This window comes from Trichomonas vaginalis, chromosome I (genome assembly GCF_026262505.1).
Source record: "Trichomonas vaginalis G3 chromosome I, whole genome shotgun sequence".
NCBI lineage: Eukaryota > Parabasalia > Trichomonadida > Trichomonadidae > Trichomonas > Trichomonas vaginalis.
In genome coordinates, this window is record NC_067203.1 from 23,950,887 (window position 1) to 23,967,833 (window position 16,947).

The 16,947-nt window shown below is 29.9% G+C and overlaps 4 protein-coding genes across 4 annotated transcripts, besides 1 other annotated feature; 2 read left to right on the top strand and 2 right to left on the bottom strand.

Annotated features, from left to right (window-relative positions):
• Positions 1-450, top strand: TVAGG3_1040360 (uncharacterized protein; the record flags this gene model as incomplete). The annotated part of the gene is made up of 1 exon (XM_051255471.1): positions 1-450. The coding sequence occupies one exon, from the start codon at positions 1-3 to the stop codon at positions 448-450; it is 450 nt and encodes a 149-aa protein (XP_051081045.1).
• Positions 1-2,198: part of a mobile genetic element that runs on past the window's edge.
• Positions 2,199-2,288: 90 nt separating this feature from the next.
• Positions 2,289-3,179, top strand: TVAGG3_1040380 (guanylate cyclase protein; the record flags this gene model as incomplete). Its single annotated transcript, XM_051255472.1, has 1 exon — positions 2,289-3,179. The coding sequence occupies one exon, from the start codon at positions 2,289-2,291 to the stop codon at positions 3,177-3,179; it is 891 nt and encodes a 296-aa protein (XP_051081046.1).
• A 2,146-nt stretch (positions 3,180-5,325) lies between these two features.
• On the bottom strand, positions 5,326-11,927 carry TVAGG3_1040390 (guanyl-nucleotide exchange factor protein; the record flags this gene model as incomplete). The annotated part of the gene is made up of 1 exon (XM_001313380.1): positions 5,332-11,910. The coding sequence occupies one exon, from the start codon at positions 11,908-11,910 to the stop codon at positions 5,332-5,334; it is 6,579 nt and encodes a 2,192-aa protein (XP_001313381.1).
• A 2,278-nt stretch (positions 11,928-14,205) lies between these two features.
• Positions 14,206-14,810, bottom strand: TVAGG3_1040400 (uncharacterized protein; the record flags this gene model as incomplete). Its single annotated transcript, XM_001313381.1, has 1 exon — positions 14,553-14,798. One exon carries the CDS (start codon positions 14,796-14,798, stop codon positions 14,553-14,555), a length of 246 nt encoding a protein of 81 aa, XP_001313382.1.
• Positions 14,811-16,947: the final 2,137 nt, after the last annotated feature.

The window sequence follows — 16,947 nt, forward strand, 5'->3', positions numbered from 1 at the left end:
ATGACGTCAAAACTTTCACCAAGTGAAAAGCAATCAATCATATTGAATGAAGCTAAAGGAATACAACATCCATTATATTATGTTTGTCATATGAAGAATGGTTCAGTTCAAGTTAGAAAGAGAAAGGCACCATTGAATTCACCAGCTCCTGCCCCAGCTCCTGTTGTTCAAGAAGCTCCTAAAGTTGATGAGAAGAAAGAAGAAGAACAAGCATATACTAATAAAATGTTGTTAGAGATGATGACAAAGATATTAGAACGTAACAGTGTAGTTAATGAACCAAACATGGACCCAATTGAACGTGAGAAGGAAACTAAAGAGAATCAAGAATATGTTCAATCAATGGAAGAGAAAAGAATACACTTCGATGATGAACCAGAGCCTGAACCAGAACCTCCTAAACCTCAGCCACAAATAAGACGAATAATCCCAAGAATAAGAAGATTGTAAATTTTTTATAGCTGAGAAAGATGTTGAACGATAACCTCAATACATACAGTATTGCTGATTCCATCAGACAAGTAAGATATTATTTCGATCAAGTTGATGGGGCAGTTCCTATTGGAGATACTAACCATAGATATGTCCCAACAAAAGTGCCAGCTATGCCGACAAATACTATTGATAACGGTTATATTACATTTAACATATCACCACCTGGTGAGAACATGATTGACTTATATAATACGTTCATTAGTGGTTATGTCGATGGTGAGTGCATAATTACAACAGAAACTGAACCAGCTGATGAAAAAGTTCCTAAATATGATGGTGAAGTATATAAAGAAAGAGCTGTTGAGACAGCTCCTACAGGATCAAATGTTACAGCAATTAAAGCAATTGATACTAAATATGCTGGTGGCAAATCATGTGCACATCTTCCAGCAATTTGGTTGGGATACATTGATTCATTCTATGCTGTTGAATCATATCAATTAATCGCTAATGGTAAAAGTGTTTATACACAAGATAATGCTAGAGAAGAAGGTTACATTACTTCTACTGCATCTACAACAGAAGCTATTAAGAAAGTTGATGTATTTAGTAAGGCTAGACATAAAGATGTTTTCAATAGATGTGATACAGTTCGTTCTGGACAGATTATTGAGTTCAATAAACCAATTAGTGGTGCAACTACATTAAAGTTCCACATACCAATCAAGATTGACCTAAGAAGATTCCTAATACTTAATAACATTAGATTCCTTCCAGCGTTTGCTGGTAACTTACAACTTAAGGTTAAGTTCAGTATTGCTGGTATGGTTTGGACACCATTAAGTTATCAGGATATTCTACCATTACCGAACATGCAAGCCAATGTTACAAGCTATATTCCAATCACTAATCACTTCACTCCTATCTATGAAGGTATCAAAGTTATTGATACTGTAACTTGGAATGCCGATAAGAGTACGATATCATTTGGTACCAAGTTTATTAAGTTCACTAAGAAGAATGCAAACTTCTTTGAAATGATTACATACTGTAACTCATTCTCTTTGGACCCTAACATCTATAGTGATTTGGTGACAAGATATTCGGCAAAGACTCTAAACTTCCCAATCAAAAGAATTGACTGCATTACTATGGATGGTTCAATGGCTAAAGGTGAAGGAACTCCTTGTACATTCACGGCAGCATTTACTCCATTATATGTGAACACCATTTATACACTATTTAAGAAAACACCTAATTATAACACTACCTATGAAAATCCATTGTTTGAACAAATTCAATTGAACTGTGGAGCATATGGTAACATACCCGCTGAGGCTCAAGCATCTAATGATCCAATCTTCTATGAGATGCAGGCAAATGCCACTAACAATAATAACGATACTGTTGGCTTCAACTATGATGTCATGAGGTCTATCACAACCACATCAGTCCCTCAATTTGGAATCGAGTCAAATGACTTAGGTCATTACCTATGTGGATTCCCTTGCGAAACTGATTATACATTCCAACAGGGTCAGTTATCTAATTCACCTATTACATATAAGCTTACAGTTAAGCCAACAGCAGAGTCTATTAAATATACTGAGAAACCAGTGTTATGCTTCTTACGTCACGTTTGCCTCTCCATACAGATTAAACCTGTGGGACCACCTATCGTACTTCTCGACGATTATGATTTATCAGCCCCTGCTAGTGAATAAAGGTTAGTTTACATATGAACGTTTATTTTTACACATATATGCGTACATATGCGCGCCTGTATAGTGTCACTTTTCTGTCACTTTTTCATTGTGCCGGTGCCTGTAGCTGTAGGCTACAGGCGACGCACAATGTATACTGTACTGGCAATTACCTTAATTTTGACAATTCTCCCTACTTTTGTAGTAATTTACACAGCATTCTTCATGCAGAAGTCATTTACAATCAACACATCTCCTGATTGCCAAGCTTCCGGTTATTTGAAGACACCTTATTCAACAATGAGAATTTCGATGCTTGCAACCGCACTTTCCTTCATAGAATGTTATCCATTGGACACGAAAGGCCCTAATAGACAAGAAGTTAAAGATTTACTCGATGTCAGAGAAAAATTATTTTCTGAAACAAAATCTGATCTCGGAACACATCTAATTAAGGTCAGGAAGCAACTGCAGTCATGGATAGACATCATGGATAAGTACAGATGGCAGTATTCTCCTTTAGATGACTCACAAACAAAAATTGCTGCAAATGGAAACGGTTTTGAACGGTTAGCCTCTCAAAACTTTTTAATGCAAACAGATACAGCTATTTTACTTATCAGTATCACCGAACCAGGTCTTGAACAATCATTAGAATACTTGAATTTCCTTAGTTATTACTTTTATTGGTTAAATGACAATGTTGAGAAATATTACTTCGAAACAATCGAAGAATCAATACACAGTGATACAAACAAAGGTAATGACTTCGTTCTGCCATTAACTTTAATTTTAGTTTTCTTTGTTTTGGTCACTTTTGTCTATTTTCTTTACAATGCTCACAAAAATTCAAAAATTTTACAAAAATCAATGTCACTTTTGTTGTATATTGATCCCATGGTTATTTTGTCACAGAACACAGTTATGGACATGATACAGAGTGGCAGGTGCAAGACTGTCAATACGGGAGAACTTCGAGAAATCAGACAGATTCACACTTTTGACAAAAACAGGAATTGCTGTTTTAGACAGAGATCTTGAAATAACTGAATGCAACCAACAGTTCGAAAAGATATTCCCCAACTTAAAGAACTTCCACGAACTGGAACACACAAAGGATTGCGAGTATTTTGTGACAAAAATCATGAATAACTTTGTAAAATGCGAAGAACCAAGATTTGAGAAAATAATTGAATTAAATGGTTCTTATTTCGAAATAGAATGCATCTGTTTCTCTGATATGAAGGAGTCTTTGGAATTCGATACAAACCAGGTAACAAGCTGTGTAGTAATAACTAGAGATATTACGTGTTCTGTAAGAAGTCAACAAATAATTGAGAGAGAACATAGAAATATTTCTGAGATGCTCTCAAAAATTTTACCTCATCAAATTGTTGAAGATATTGATAACGGAGGAAACAGATTGTCGTTCTCCGCACACTTAGTAACAATTGGTGACATCTCTTTCACTCCAATTTTCGATGAACAACCAGAAATTTCCGGTCAAAGTTCAAAATTATCATTATCTCCAATTGATGAAAAATCATCAGAGAAAAGTGACAGCATGCCAAAAAGTGACAAATATCCAAAAAGTGACAACCTTTCAAAAAGTGAAAGCACCTCTAAAAGTGACAATGTTCAGAAAAGTGACAATGTTACAAAAAGTGACAATATTCCGAAAAGTGACAAAATTTTTAGTGATGAAAAACAAAAAGTTCCGGAGAATTTATCATCAAATAAATTGAATTTCAATGATGATAAAAATGATATTTACAATTTGATTTCGCAGAGATCAGCAAAGAATGAAGAAATACCACAACAAAATTCAAGAAAATCAATCTATCAATTGAATGACTCTACAAAAACCGAAATTTCTTCTCAAAATTCCAAACTATCAATCAATGGCAGAAAACCAGTTTTTGCCAAACCAAATCTTGACGGAAAAGGAATCACGAAGTACCAGAGTTCAGGGTTAATCATGAGGAAGAAAGACATCGACATGAAAGACATTGATAAATTGGAAAAAGTTCAGAATTTCAATTCGAAAATGATCTGTGTTTTGGATGAATATATCTCAAAATATAAAACACTGTCAAAAGTGAAGTCATTTATGAACAATTACAATTTTTGTGGCGGATTGTTTATGAGTGTAAACAAACCTGTTTGGAAATTACAGTTATTTTTTCAGTGTCATTAAAAAAACATGCAGAAGAAAGTGTTAGGTTCTGTTTGGAAATTTTGAGAGATCATGACAAAATTCAGAAAATTGTTGGATTTGATTTTGTTTTCCAGATTGGTTTGCACACAGGAGGTCCTGTAATTGCAGGAATTACATCACTAGATTACCCAATGTTCAGTCTTCTTTCAAATGTATCTGATTTACCAATTCTTATGAGAGATAAATGTAATGAAAACACAATCAAAGTTACGCGCGCTGTTTATGAATTAATTTTCTCATTCGGCTTCCAGATTTCTGAAAGTCAGAATGTCAAACACGGGGATGTCTCAATTCCCGCTTATACTATTGTTTTATGAATAAAATCTTTTATTATTGTTTTGTTTTTTCTTAAATCAACAGTTATTTTTTTTAATAATGTGTTAGCAAAATCATTGAATTTTAATACTCATTATTATTTTTTATTTAATAATGTGTTATAATACTGATTCATTGTTTTGTTTTTTCTTAAATCAACAGTTATTTTTTTTAATAATGTGTTAGCAAAATCATTGAATTTTAATACTCATTATTATTTTTTATTTAATAATGTGTTATAATACTGATTCATTGTTTTGTTTTTTCTTAAATCAATAGCAGTGATATTATAAAATTTCAAATTTCAAAAAGTATTGTAATTGAACTAAAATCATATCCTCATTAATTCTATAGTCATTCTATTATTTCCCTTACAATATTTCAGATAAGTTGAAAATTCATAAACTAAAAGAATGCAGATTAGAATTGTTTTCTGTTAATGAGGAAAGATTAGATTGCTCATAATATTGAATAGATTGTATACTATTACCATAAATCCAAAGGCAAATCATATCTTTTCCATATTTCCTTTCTCAAAGCATAAAAGTAAAGGTCTTGATTCATAATTTTCCAAATTGATATAATATTAACTGAGATCGTTAGTATACATTAATTAAATATATATTTCTAATTAAGTAAAAAACAATATATAATACAAATTTATTCTAAAAAGTCAAAATTAAGATTTTCATCACTATCATTAATTAAAGTTGTTTCCATTGCCATTCGCAATTTTTCAGCAAGGATTGCAGGATTTTCATAATCTGGGATGTCGATGTCGCTTGAACAAGTGTGTGCTACTGGAAGAGGTTTCTTTTCATCAGGAATTGGATCGTTATTATCCATATAATAATTGTGAGCTTTGATTCTGAAATGTCCTGAAGGAATTGTCGAGCTTCCAGTAACGAATTCCAAGAATTTCTTCAATTCTTCACTAGAAAACAGAGACAAACATTTGATCAATATTTCTGATTTAACTCCTTCAATGTAAGGAGATAATTTCTCAAGAGTTAAAGTATCATCACCGCAACACAATGTCTTGATAATTTTTTCGGACATCATCGAAATTATCTGAGTGTTTGGAAGAACTTTGAGAAATCCATTACGAATAATTTCCAATTTTTCGCAAAGTTTGTTGAAATATTCTTCTTTGTCTTCTCTTTCATTGATTTTTGCATCAATTTCAAGGAGATCTTCTATTTCGATCTTTCCTTTAAATATATAATTCCAGAACAAATCAGGGAGTAAAAACTGATGAGGATGATCCGTAATCATGCAGCAACAAATAAAAGAACCGGCATAAGACAAAAATTTTTCATCACATGAAAAGTTGGGAATCAAAATTTTTTCTGAGTTCAAAATCGAATTTGGAGATAACTCGAAAACTCCCAAATTAGGATTATTTAGTTCTTCCGCGATTTGAGCAATTGATTCTCTCATAGGACCGCCTGCATCAAATGCTCCTTCTCCAACAAATTCTGTATACCATGGTCTGCAAGAATCACACAAATCTTTGACATCTTTAACTTGTTCAACATATTGCGAAAACATTGTTTGTCCATTCCATCTACCTGTGAACTTCGGAGTATCGAATCTATCAAAAGAAATTTCCAAAGTCTCTTTGTGGTTTTCATTTTTGTCGATTTCTTCTTCCAAGTATTCCCTTGCTTTCTTTCTGTCGAATAACGTGAAAACTAAAGGAAGTTTTGTTGCATTTGTAAGACAATGAATACGTATACCAATAATCCAATCAGGAATTCCATCAAATTTCTTAAGATTTGCTCCAAAAAAGATGAATTCTGCAACAGCTAAATCAATTTCTTTGAAATCGAAACTTTCAAATTTTTCAATTTCTTCTTTTGTTGAATTGTTTGGAATAATTAATTCGAATTCATTATTTGTCAAAGGATCAAATGAAATTAAATGATCTCCTATAAAAGGTTCGTTTGTTATGTCTTTGGAATCAAGTTTAACATCTTTTCCTTCGACAAATTTTGTCAAATAATTAAATTGAATTTTTCCTTGATTTTGGAGTTTGAATTTATAGTTAAAATCAGGTAAATTCAACAATTGATAAGGAATTGTATGTTTACAGATATCAAACATACATGTTGCCCAATAAGACAATTTATTCCAAGCATCTCGATTGGGAATCATTGGAACTTCTTTGTTTTCATTGAAATATTTATAACAAATTGATTGCCACAAAGCACCAATATTTACATTTTGGTTTGGATTTTCCAATTCACATAAATGTAAATAATATTCTGCTGTTTCGAAATCTTTTATCTCAATATTCTTCAAAAACTTAAGCATTTCAAAGAAAATTTTGTTTTCTTGAAGAGTTTTTCCAGAAATTTTTGGATATATTTCTAGAATTGGGAATTCAGAATTCATTTCGCATAATTTGTAAAGAGCAAAGAAAACTCTAAGCTTTTCATCATAATCATTGATAAATTTTGGAAAAATACCATCAATTTTTTCCAATTTTTGATCAACGATTTTGAGATTTTCGAAATATTTCAAATCAACTTTGAAATCTAATTTGAAATTGTTTTCATGAAGATAAAAAGACTTAAATGATATAAGTTTGATTATTTCTTCAGCATTGAGACCTAAATTAACCTTTGAAATCAATTTTCTAGCAGTAAAAACACATAATTTCGTAGTAGTTCTCAAAAGTTTTTCTTCATAAAAATATTTTTCACTTGGAAACAAAGACAAAATTTCTTGTGCATTTCTAAAACAAGAAAATTGTTTTTGGTTAATTGGTACACATTGTTTGGTGTTGAAAGTGAAAATCTCTGATTCTCCGGTCGTTCTCTTGATAATTGTTGTTAAATTGTCGTAATCTAAATCAATGATTTTTCCTTCTCCAACATTTTTGACAAAAACGGTTTTGCCAATGTAAAATTTCGGAAATTCAAAGTTATAAAGTTGATTTGAAATTTTTGATTTAAAGGTCTTTTCGATGGCATTCACTTCATTGAACTGGAACTCGAAATGAATCTCACATTTGTTATTTAACGTGAAAACAAAAGGATAAACAAAATCATTGTTTCTGAAATCTTGAAACAAAGCAAAGGTTTCGTCTTCTGTTTTTTCATTGTAGAATTTATGATTTGTTTGATCATTGTCAAGTGTTTGAACATGCATTCCGATGACTCCATCTCTTCTTTGTTCAAAAGAAATCGAATAAGGATTTCCTTCGATTTTATAATAATGATTCAAAGAATTTGAAGCGTAAATCTGCTGTGCAACATCATAAACAATGATTTCTTCTTTTTCATTGATGAAGCCAATCCAAATCAAGTTATTTTCACGATCTTTGATATCAAATTTCAACTTGAAAATATCATTTGGATGGATTTTGTTGTTGTAAACGAAAAATGATTTTCCAAAATGATTTGTTTGTAAAACATTCTCTGTTGAAACACCATTGCATAAACACATGAATGTGTTTGATGTTGGAGTGTTGTTAGGAATGTTTATTCTTCTCCAAAATGAATTCTTCAGGTTTTGTAAAGTTGTCAAATTTTTGAAAATTTTTTGGAAACAAAACTCATTGATTTTTGTTTTTCTCAAGTTTTGTTCAACAATTTCTTTGTTTTCTTGTGAATATTCACATGCTTTCTCCAAAAATGAAAACAAAACTGTTGCCTGAACCAAATTTTTGACATTTTTATAGCCAAAACCGTTGATTATTTGACAAATGTCAAATTCTTTTGGCAAATTTACAGAAGGAGGCTGGACAAGGAAATTAAATTCCATGTCATTAGGATTTTTGAGGTTGAGTTCTTTTGGCAACATTTTGTTTTGATTTTTATCGAAAAATCCTGGCAAAGATGCATTTTCGAAAATTTCTGCTCCCAAAACAACCAAAATTCCTAATGTTTCATCATTTAAATCTTGAGAAAAGAAAGACATCAATTCGTCTCCTTTTCCTTGGTATTGGTACCTGATTACGTCAACGTACTGGGAAACTAAATATCTGTTTTCTTTGATTTGGTATGTATTTGATCCAATAAATTTCAATTTTTCATGAATTTCGTCGTAATAAGGAACAAATTTCAACATATTCGAGATCTCTTCATTCATTATGTTGTCAGGGAATATGTCATCATAATTAATGAACTTCAATGCAAATGAATTAAAGAAATGATCATCACTTTTCGAAATCAAAAATTCTGACAATTTTTTGTCAGTTGAAAATTTTGATTTTACATCAATCCATTCGATCAAGAAGTGCTTGAAGCATAAAGGAATGTAATTCTTGTCAACTAATTTCATGCAAAAAGAAACAGCATCATCATGAATTTGTATCCTTTTCTCTTGTTTATTTATGAGAAAACCGATTTCTGACATCATCATTTCTGACAACAAAAATTTTAAAGTATTTGAAACAGAATTTTTGAGGTCTTTGTCTTGATTCAAGCCCAACAAATACAATGATTTAGATTTGACTTCTTTAAGCAATTCGTTGTAACCGATAATAGACCTATTCTGTTTTGCTCTCATTAATTCTGTTCGAACTTTCAAATTTAATTTCCAAACTTTTATTATTTCGAAATCTAAATCATTTTTCATTGCTTTGGAAATCAAATTGCTTCTCCATAACAAAGCACAAAATGAATATCTCTCGGTTTCTTCGATTTCACTTGGAACTTTTTTGAAAACGGTTTTGATAAAATTTTTAAGGTTTTCTATCAAATTTGAATTTTTGTTCAAAATTATATCAGAAATGAATTCTTTTGAAGTTTGTTCATCAATAAAACAAGTATTGTTTCTTGAAATTATCTTCCTTGATGATCTTTCAACGATAGTTCCTGAGTTTTGTCTTGGAACTTTGATTTGATTTGTTGTTTTAATGATGTTTTCCAACAAAGGAGAATTTTCTTCTTCAATTTTTGTTTTCTTGAAACTTTCCAAACAAATCGAAATTGATTTCGAAATAATAAATACAGCATTGCAAACATCGAGATATTCTTGTGATAATTTAGGCGCATCAATAATTTCTGTACCTTTTAATGGGAATTTACAAAACTCAGAATCTTCAATAACTGTTCCTTCAAAATTTAATTCATTTTGGTAATCATTTCTTATACATGGTTCACCATTAAAATTGATTTCGCCGCAATTATAATCATGATCATGAGCTAAAATTGGTACATCCATGTTGAAAGGAATACTAAATTTTGGCTCGTCAACTAATTGGAAAGTGAAATCAAATGTTTTTGAATTCATTTTATGTTCTTGATTTTTGGAGCAAAAATATTCGTTGATTTCTTGAGAATTCTTCTGGGAAAGAAATGTTGTTATCAAAGGTTCCAGCATTACATTGATCTTCTTCATGATGAAACCACATAAAACTGGACAATTCGTAAATGAATTAACACATTCTCTCAATTTATTCATCGATTTTCTGAAAAATTCGTGATTTTCAGCCAACATTTTTTCTGAAAATGTCAAATACAAGTCAAAGAAAGGAACCAATTCCGAATCAAACTCCAAAATTGTATTGATATTATATGCTGCTTCAATCTTGTTAATCAAGAAATCATAAAGTTTTTGGTTGTCAAATTTTGTCAAAAATTTTTCTTTTTTGAGAAACAAAATTGAAATTGATTTTTTCATCAATAAATGTTCCAAATCCAAATCAGAAATTTGAACCAATTTCTCAATGAAATCCTTTACGAAATCTGCTTTATAGATATCATATGAACACAATGCAATCAAAGTAAATAAAGTGTCCATCGACATAACGAAATCTTTTGGAATTCGTTTCAAAACATAGAAAATTTTTGTCATTGAATTAAAAGTGAATTTCGATTTTTTGCATCCGACGTAAGATAAATTCAAAACAATCAATCTTGATATCAATGTCATTACATGATTCTTTGTTGTCTGATTATAGTTAGATTCCATTGTAACCATGCAAATTTCATAACATAAATTGACGATTTTTTCTGGATTTTGACAAAATACTTTTGAACGATCTTCTGAATAATAATGCATCAAATCATCAAATATATCACTCAATGATTCCAAATATTTGTAGCATATTTTGTTGATGAAATATTCAACATTTGACTTAGAACAAGGTGGAATAAATTTTGTCAAATCAGTATAATTTGATCCTGGATAAGTATCAACATAAAAATTTTCATTTTCATCTAAAAAACAAGTATAAAAAGTATCGCTAGTTCTAAAGCAAATACCATCATAATAAATGGAATTATTTGTCAGCTGTTTCGTAGTAAATGGTATTTTGTTTAAATCAATGTCGTATTTCATTCCATTTTTAAGATAAACGTGTAAAAACTTTTTGTAATTAAAAACTTTGTCTATTTCTGATTTGAATTTGTAACTGGTTTCAAACGTTTTTGGATTAAATGCTAAGAATTGTTTCCTAAAGAGTTTGATCGAAATTTCATCTTCTGACACTTTTTGAACGATAGAAACTCCAATTTTTGATTTGCAAACTGATAAAATTTGTTTAGAAGGATCAACGAAGTCTTTTAGATCTTTTACTGTGTATTTATCATCTCTTGATCTCTTGTACTGTACTTTTGTAGCAGAAATGAAAACATCTGTATCATTTTCATTGAAATAAAAAGCAAAATCATCAAAAACTTCTGACTTAAATATTAGTTGTAATTTTTTACCATCGAAATAGCAGGAAATGAGTTTTTCGCCTTTGGAGTCTATTTTTTGTACATTTCTGTCAATGGAAATATCAAAATTCTGTAAAGTCAATAATCGTTCTAATAATTGTAAAGAATTGAAAATATTGTTTGAAATTGACTCTAATTTGTAAAGTATTTCGATAATGGATGGCATTGAGTCTGGAAATTTTTCTTCAATTTCAGAAAATCGATCGATTATGTAGCCGATATCTTTTGTTTTTGCTCTTTTAAGTTCATTCATGAGATTATCAAAAGAATTGATAACTGATAAGGAAATATTAGGAGTGTAGTCGTTTGTATTTTGATTATCGAGTCTTTGATCTTCTGAAATTGTAAAAATTGTTTGTTCTTCTACTGAAAAATCAGGTTTTGTATGAAAGAATGATTTAGATATGATCTTGCCTCTTTGTATATCTGTTGTTTTTAATTTAACAAGTTTCTGGTATTGAGAAAATTTAAAATCGTCTGAATTATCCATGGATACTGTTGTAAAAAAGACGTCCGAGAAGTCACTGATGGGATGAGTTTTCGGTAAATAGGAAACAGTATTCATTGATAAAATGAGCTAAAATTTTTGACAATTATGACATAAAATTCAGAAGAAAAGTGTCATGTTTTCAGAAATAATTTAACTCTAAAATGTAGTAGACTATAATGTTAATATATTGAATTTAGAAAAATGACATTATAGAAAAGTGACATAATTCGTTATAAAATTTTCAAAAATTGTTTATGAAATAATTTTTCCATTGGCATCCAGTTATCTGAAAGTAAGAATGTCAAGTAAGAGAATGTCCTGATTCCCACTTACATGATGCTTTAATAACCCTACTATTTATAGTGTTTTTTAAGCTTAAGCGTGAAATTTCCACTTTCTAACATACTCTCAATTTTTTAGTCTCCCTAACTTTATGTTCCAATTTCCAAGATGAACAATATTTTTGATAGGCAATGGTGAAGGTAAAGCGTTACATAGAATCTAATATGGCTGATCTACTTATACTGATGTTATGAGTAGATTATCATACAGTGATAGTATGCCTTAAATATATTAAATTAACGCATATTAACGATCTCAATTTGCATTAACTAGGGTCTGGAAAATAAAATGTTCAAATTTGTAATAAAATTTAAAATTTATGATATACACATATGTACATCACTTTAGTTATGTTAAAGAGAACTAATAAGGATCTCGTATGGAGAAAAATCTTCTCCAACTCTAAACTTCAGTTTGGAGACACTTTACAAATTGTAAACTTCAAATTGGCAAAATATATATCTCAATATCAGTCATGATCCTAAATTTAACAAGCTTGTGCTCAAACTTGATATGTAGGAAGTACTAAACGTTTAATTAAGAATTGGCAAATTATATCAAGGAATATTTTTGTAATTTCATGAATAATATAAATGAAAGTAATCAACATAGAAATGTGAAAGCAAACTCCCTTAGGCTAAACTGATTTTATTGGGAATCAATGAAAAATATTTTAGATTTAATTTAATCGATGATCTAAGAGAGATCATTAATAGATTAGATGAAAACTATTGTAGTTTTATTCGTATTATCAAATAAAGATTGTTTTAAATTGAAAATGCATAAAAAATCTGGGATATGATATTTTGTGGTAGTGACTAATACCTATAGGTGAAATATAATATAAACTCGCCATAAATGCTGATTAACATTCAAGAAATAAAAATTCAAATAATATATCTAAATAAATATTGGAACTATTTCTTGGGATCAGTAGATCATTGAAATCCCAAAAATAATGCCCATAGGAAGTTTCCATGAAAACGAAGGCAATGCCCGTCTCCAAAGCTTCTCCATTTCTCCATCTCCATGGAGAAATTGAACTAGTCTGTCTTCTCCACCAATTCAAAATTGAATACTTTCTCCACGCCTCCATGGAGAAAATGTGAGGTGAACTCATTAGGAAGTACTAAACTTCTTCAATAATAGAGATGATAAATACGGAGGATCTGTTGAAAATAGAAGCAGAATCCTCAAAGAAATTGCTGAAAATATCAGAGGCAAATGCGGAAAAGATTTCTTGATTGCAACAAAGATCAATGGAAATGACTGTTGTGAAAACGGAAATACGGTCGATGATTACATTAAAATCATCAAAAACGTGAAGGATCTCGATTTTGTAGAAATCACATGTGGATTTTTGAATGATGCAATTGTAAGAAAAGCAAACTTCAAAGAAAATGGACTTAAATTCAAAGCTGGATATAATCTTGATGATGCATTGAAGATCAAAGAAGCAACTGGAATCAAAACAGCTACTGTTGGTGGTTTCAGGAAGAGAAAAGATATGGAAAGTGCTTTAAGCAAAGGAATTGATATGATATCTGTAGGAAGACCAAGTATCAAAGACCCTCATTTTGCAAAGCATTTATTCGAAGGAAAGGATTCAAAATGTGTCTCTTGCAATATTTGTGGTGATGAAATTGGATGTGCAAGAGTAAAATGCTTTGTTTATTAAAAAATAATACTAATTTTTATCGAAAAAAGATATTTTCATTGAGCGTTACCTGTTAAATCTTATCTAAATACACTCCAAGAATTCTAATATATATGTATTAAAACCTCCTAAATTTTTAAATTTTAATCGAAATTTGGATTTGATACATTTAAATACCTCGATTTTGAGGGGTAATATAATTCATATAGATTGAGTGTATATAATTACCTTTGTGGAATTTGATTTTACATTTTTTCTGAAGATTTGATTGAGAAATCAATATGCGACTGTGCTTAATAACAAAAGAATCATAGATATTCTTATAGTTTCGTAATTTACAGAAGAAAAGGAGAAAAAATATTTATTCAAACAGACAATGAGAAATAATGAATTCATATTTATATTAATTAAAAGTTTAAATTCTTAGTATATATTTTTATAGAGAAAGCAATGAAAGTTGCTTAAACGCATAAAATTGATAGTTTTTGTATAATATAAAAATATTTTAATGAAAAAGTAGGGAAAGTAGTAAAATATAATGATTTTGGCATATGCATAGTATTGCAAATCATATTTAGCGATTCTTTTCTTTTGAATCCTTGTTAAATCGAGATTTGAAGTAAATTTAGCATAATTCATGCTGATTATATGATGAATCAAATACAATTATTTAGGCAAATCAATGATGATGTCATTAAACGATAGAAAATTAATGGTTCTAGTCTTGTAACTTTTGTCCTTCAAATTCGGCTTCAAGATGACCTTTAAATTCTCCTGTACCTTTTCCAATAAGCCTTCCTACAAATTTACCAGAAATTTTTCCATTTAAATTGCCTTTGAAAACGATATTATTTTCAATAATGAGTTCCCCTTGAGCTTCACCTGAAAATTCGCCCGTAAAAATGCCTTCGAGTACTCCAGCATATGATCCAAAAAGATGTGCATCTGTATTCAGCAGTTCCATGATGAAAAAATCTATTTTTCAATAAATGAATTCAATTTTTACTGACAAAAAAGTTACAAAAATTTCAAAAATTAACATATTATGGACGAAATTGAGACTTCGTCTCAATTTCGTACATAATATGGAATTCTTCAGTCAAATTGAGTGCACCTGGAGAATATTCCATGGACGAAATTGAATGATTTACAATATTCCTCTCAATTTTTGTATAAAACCGATTTTTAGAAATTTTGTTGAATGAGACTCCAACATGTTTTTTTTTCTGGCGATAAGCTAGTGAATTCTGTCGAGGATATTTCACATCTATTCATACCATGTTAGAAAGTTCCAAAATGATTACAATAATTCAAATTTTTGTTGATTTCCATTTAATCAACAATTTAATTTCCACTTGATTCCTCTTCCAAACGCACAGAAGATTGTTTTCTTCTTCAAAGAATCATGCTTATCTACTTTATATCTTATTTTTGTTGTTATTTTAATAAAAAATTCTCTTTCTCTCCATTAAAAAACGAATTTGTAAATCATTCAATTTCGCCCATAATATTCTCCTGGATGCCCTCAATTTGACATAAATATAACATTAATTTACTTCATAGAATATATATATCAAGGAATTCTAATTTTTGTATTGTGAGATGCCATATTTTGACAAAATCTAAAATCATTCCCTACAAAGAAAATTGAGCGTCCCATTTGATGCATGGAGCGATTTTTATCAAGGAAATAATCAACTGCCTCCTATTAAATGTATCAATTGCTCTATTTCTATTTCAAATGCCGAATGTTTCGTATTATTAAGCTTATTCTTTGATTTTCGAAACGGAGCAATCAGCTATACATCAAACAATATCAAAGTATTGCATTCTGAATGTAATTTTTATAACAACACTAATCCTAAATCAGGCGGAGGTGTGTATTTTAACTGCAGCAGTTCTTTTGTTCAACATAAAATTTGTTCATTACAATCACAAGCATACACTTCATCCTACACAGGAGGTCATCACTCCTTTTCCGATTGTCTTGATTCAAAAAAAATAAATTTTATATATGATTCCACAATTTGCCAATGCGGAAATGAAAATTCACAGAAAACATTTTCTGCATTCAAAGGGAATGTTTCCATTCGATCAACAAACATAAGTCAATGCACTGCTCATTATTATTCGGGATACGGACTCTTTTGTACTATTGAAAACACAACATGCAAACCTGGATATGGTGTATTAGGTCATTATAATATGGCAAACTATTTTGTTACATTTTGCAATATTTTAAATAATCTGCAGAATAATACACAATATGGAATAATTTATTCCGATTCAATTATAACAATTGAATACTGTTCTATATTTGGAAATGAAGGCCCTTCTGGATTTAATCTATTTTATAACAACGTTGGATCATTTACAATTAAAAATTGTTTTGTTCAAAGTAATACAACTGTTCCAAATAATATAATTACAGAAAATTTACACACTGAAGAAAAATATTTAGATTTATCTCATTTTTCGACATGGAAATGTGAATCTCTAATTGATATAATGAAACAAACAAGAATACAAAACACAGATAGCATTCACTTGTTTAGAAAATTAAAAATTAATAATAGACGCCGTTAATGTTGTCACTTACACTAATATTTGAGTAGAAAGTTTCATATAATTTTTTTAGATGGCAAGATATATGTACATAAACTATCCTCGAAAATATGCTTAAGGGTGAAAGATTAAAAGAATCGGATTTTTCGCGGAATTTTACAAATATTGATTAAAATGTCACCAAACTTTTTCTGATGTATTGTCAAATTTTGACTGTAAACTATTGAAAATTATACTTGTTTGAAAAGAAAGAAAAGAATCCGAAACATAGAAGAAGAGAGAAAAATTATCATTTCTCAGGACCTTCAAACGATATCTGGATCAGATTTTATGGCGATGCTATTATTAACGTGTTTGTTAATTCAAATTGTTCAGTCACCCAAAATAGTCATGTATTTGTTGATTATGTTCTTTTTCAAAATTTTGATGGAACAGGTATTATTCGTATATCTCAACCGACATCTGATACCAAAGTTCTTGTCTCCACTTCTTCCTTTATTAATTCTTCATCTACAACAGATTATTCATTCAATTTAATGTATGTAGCT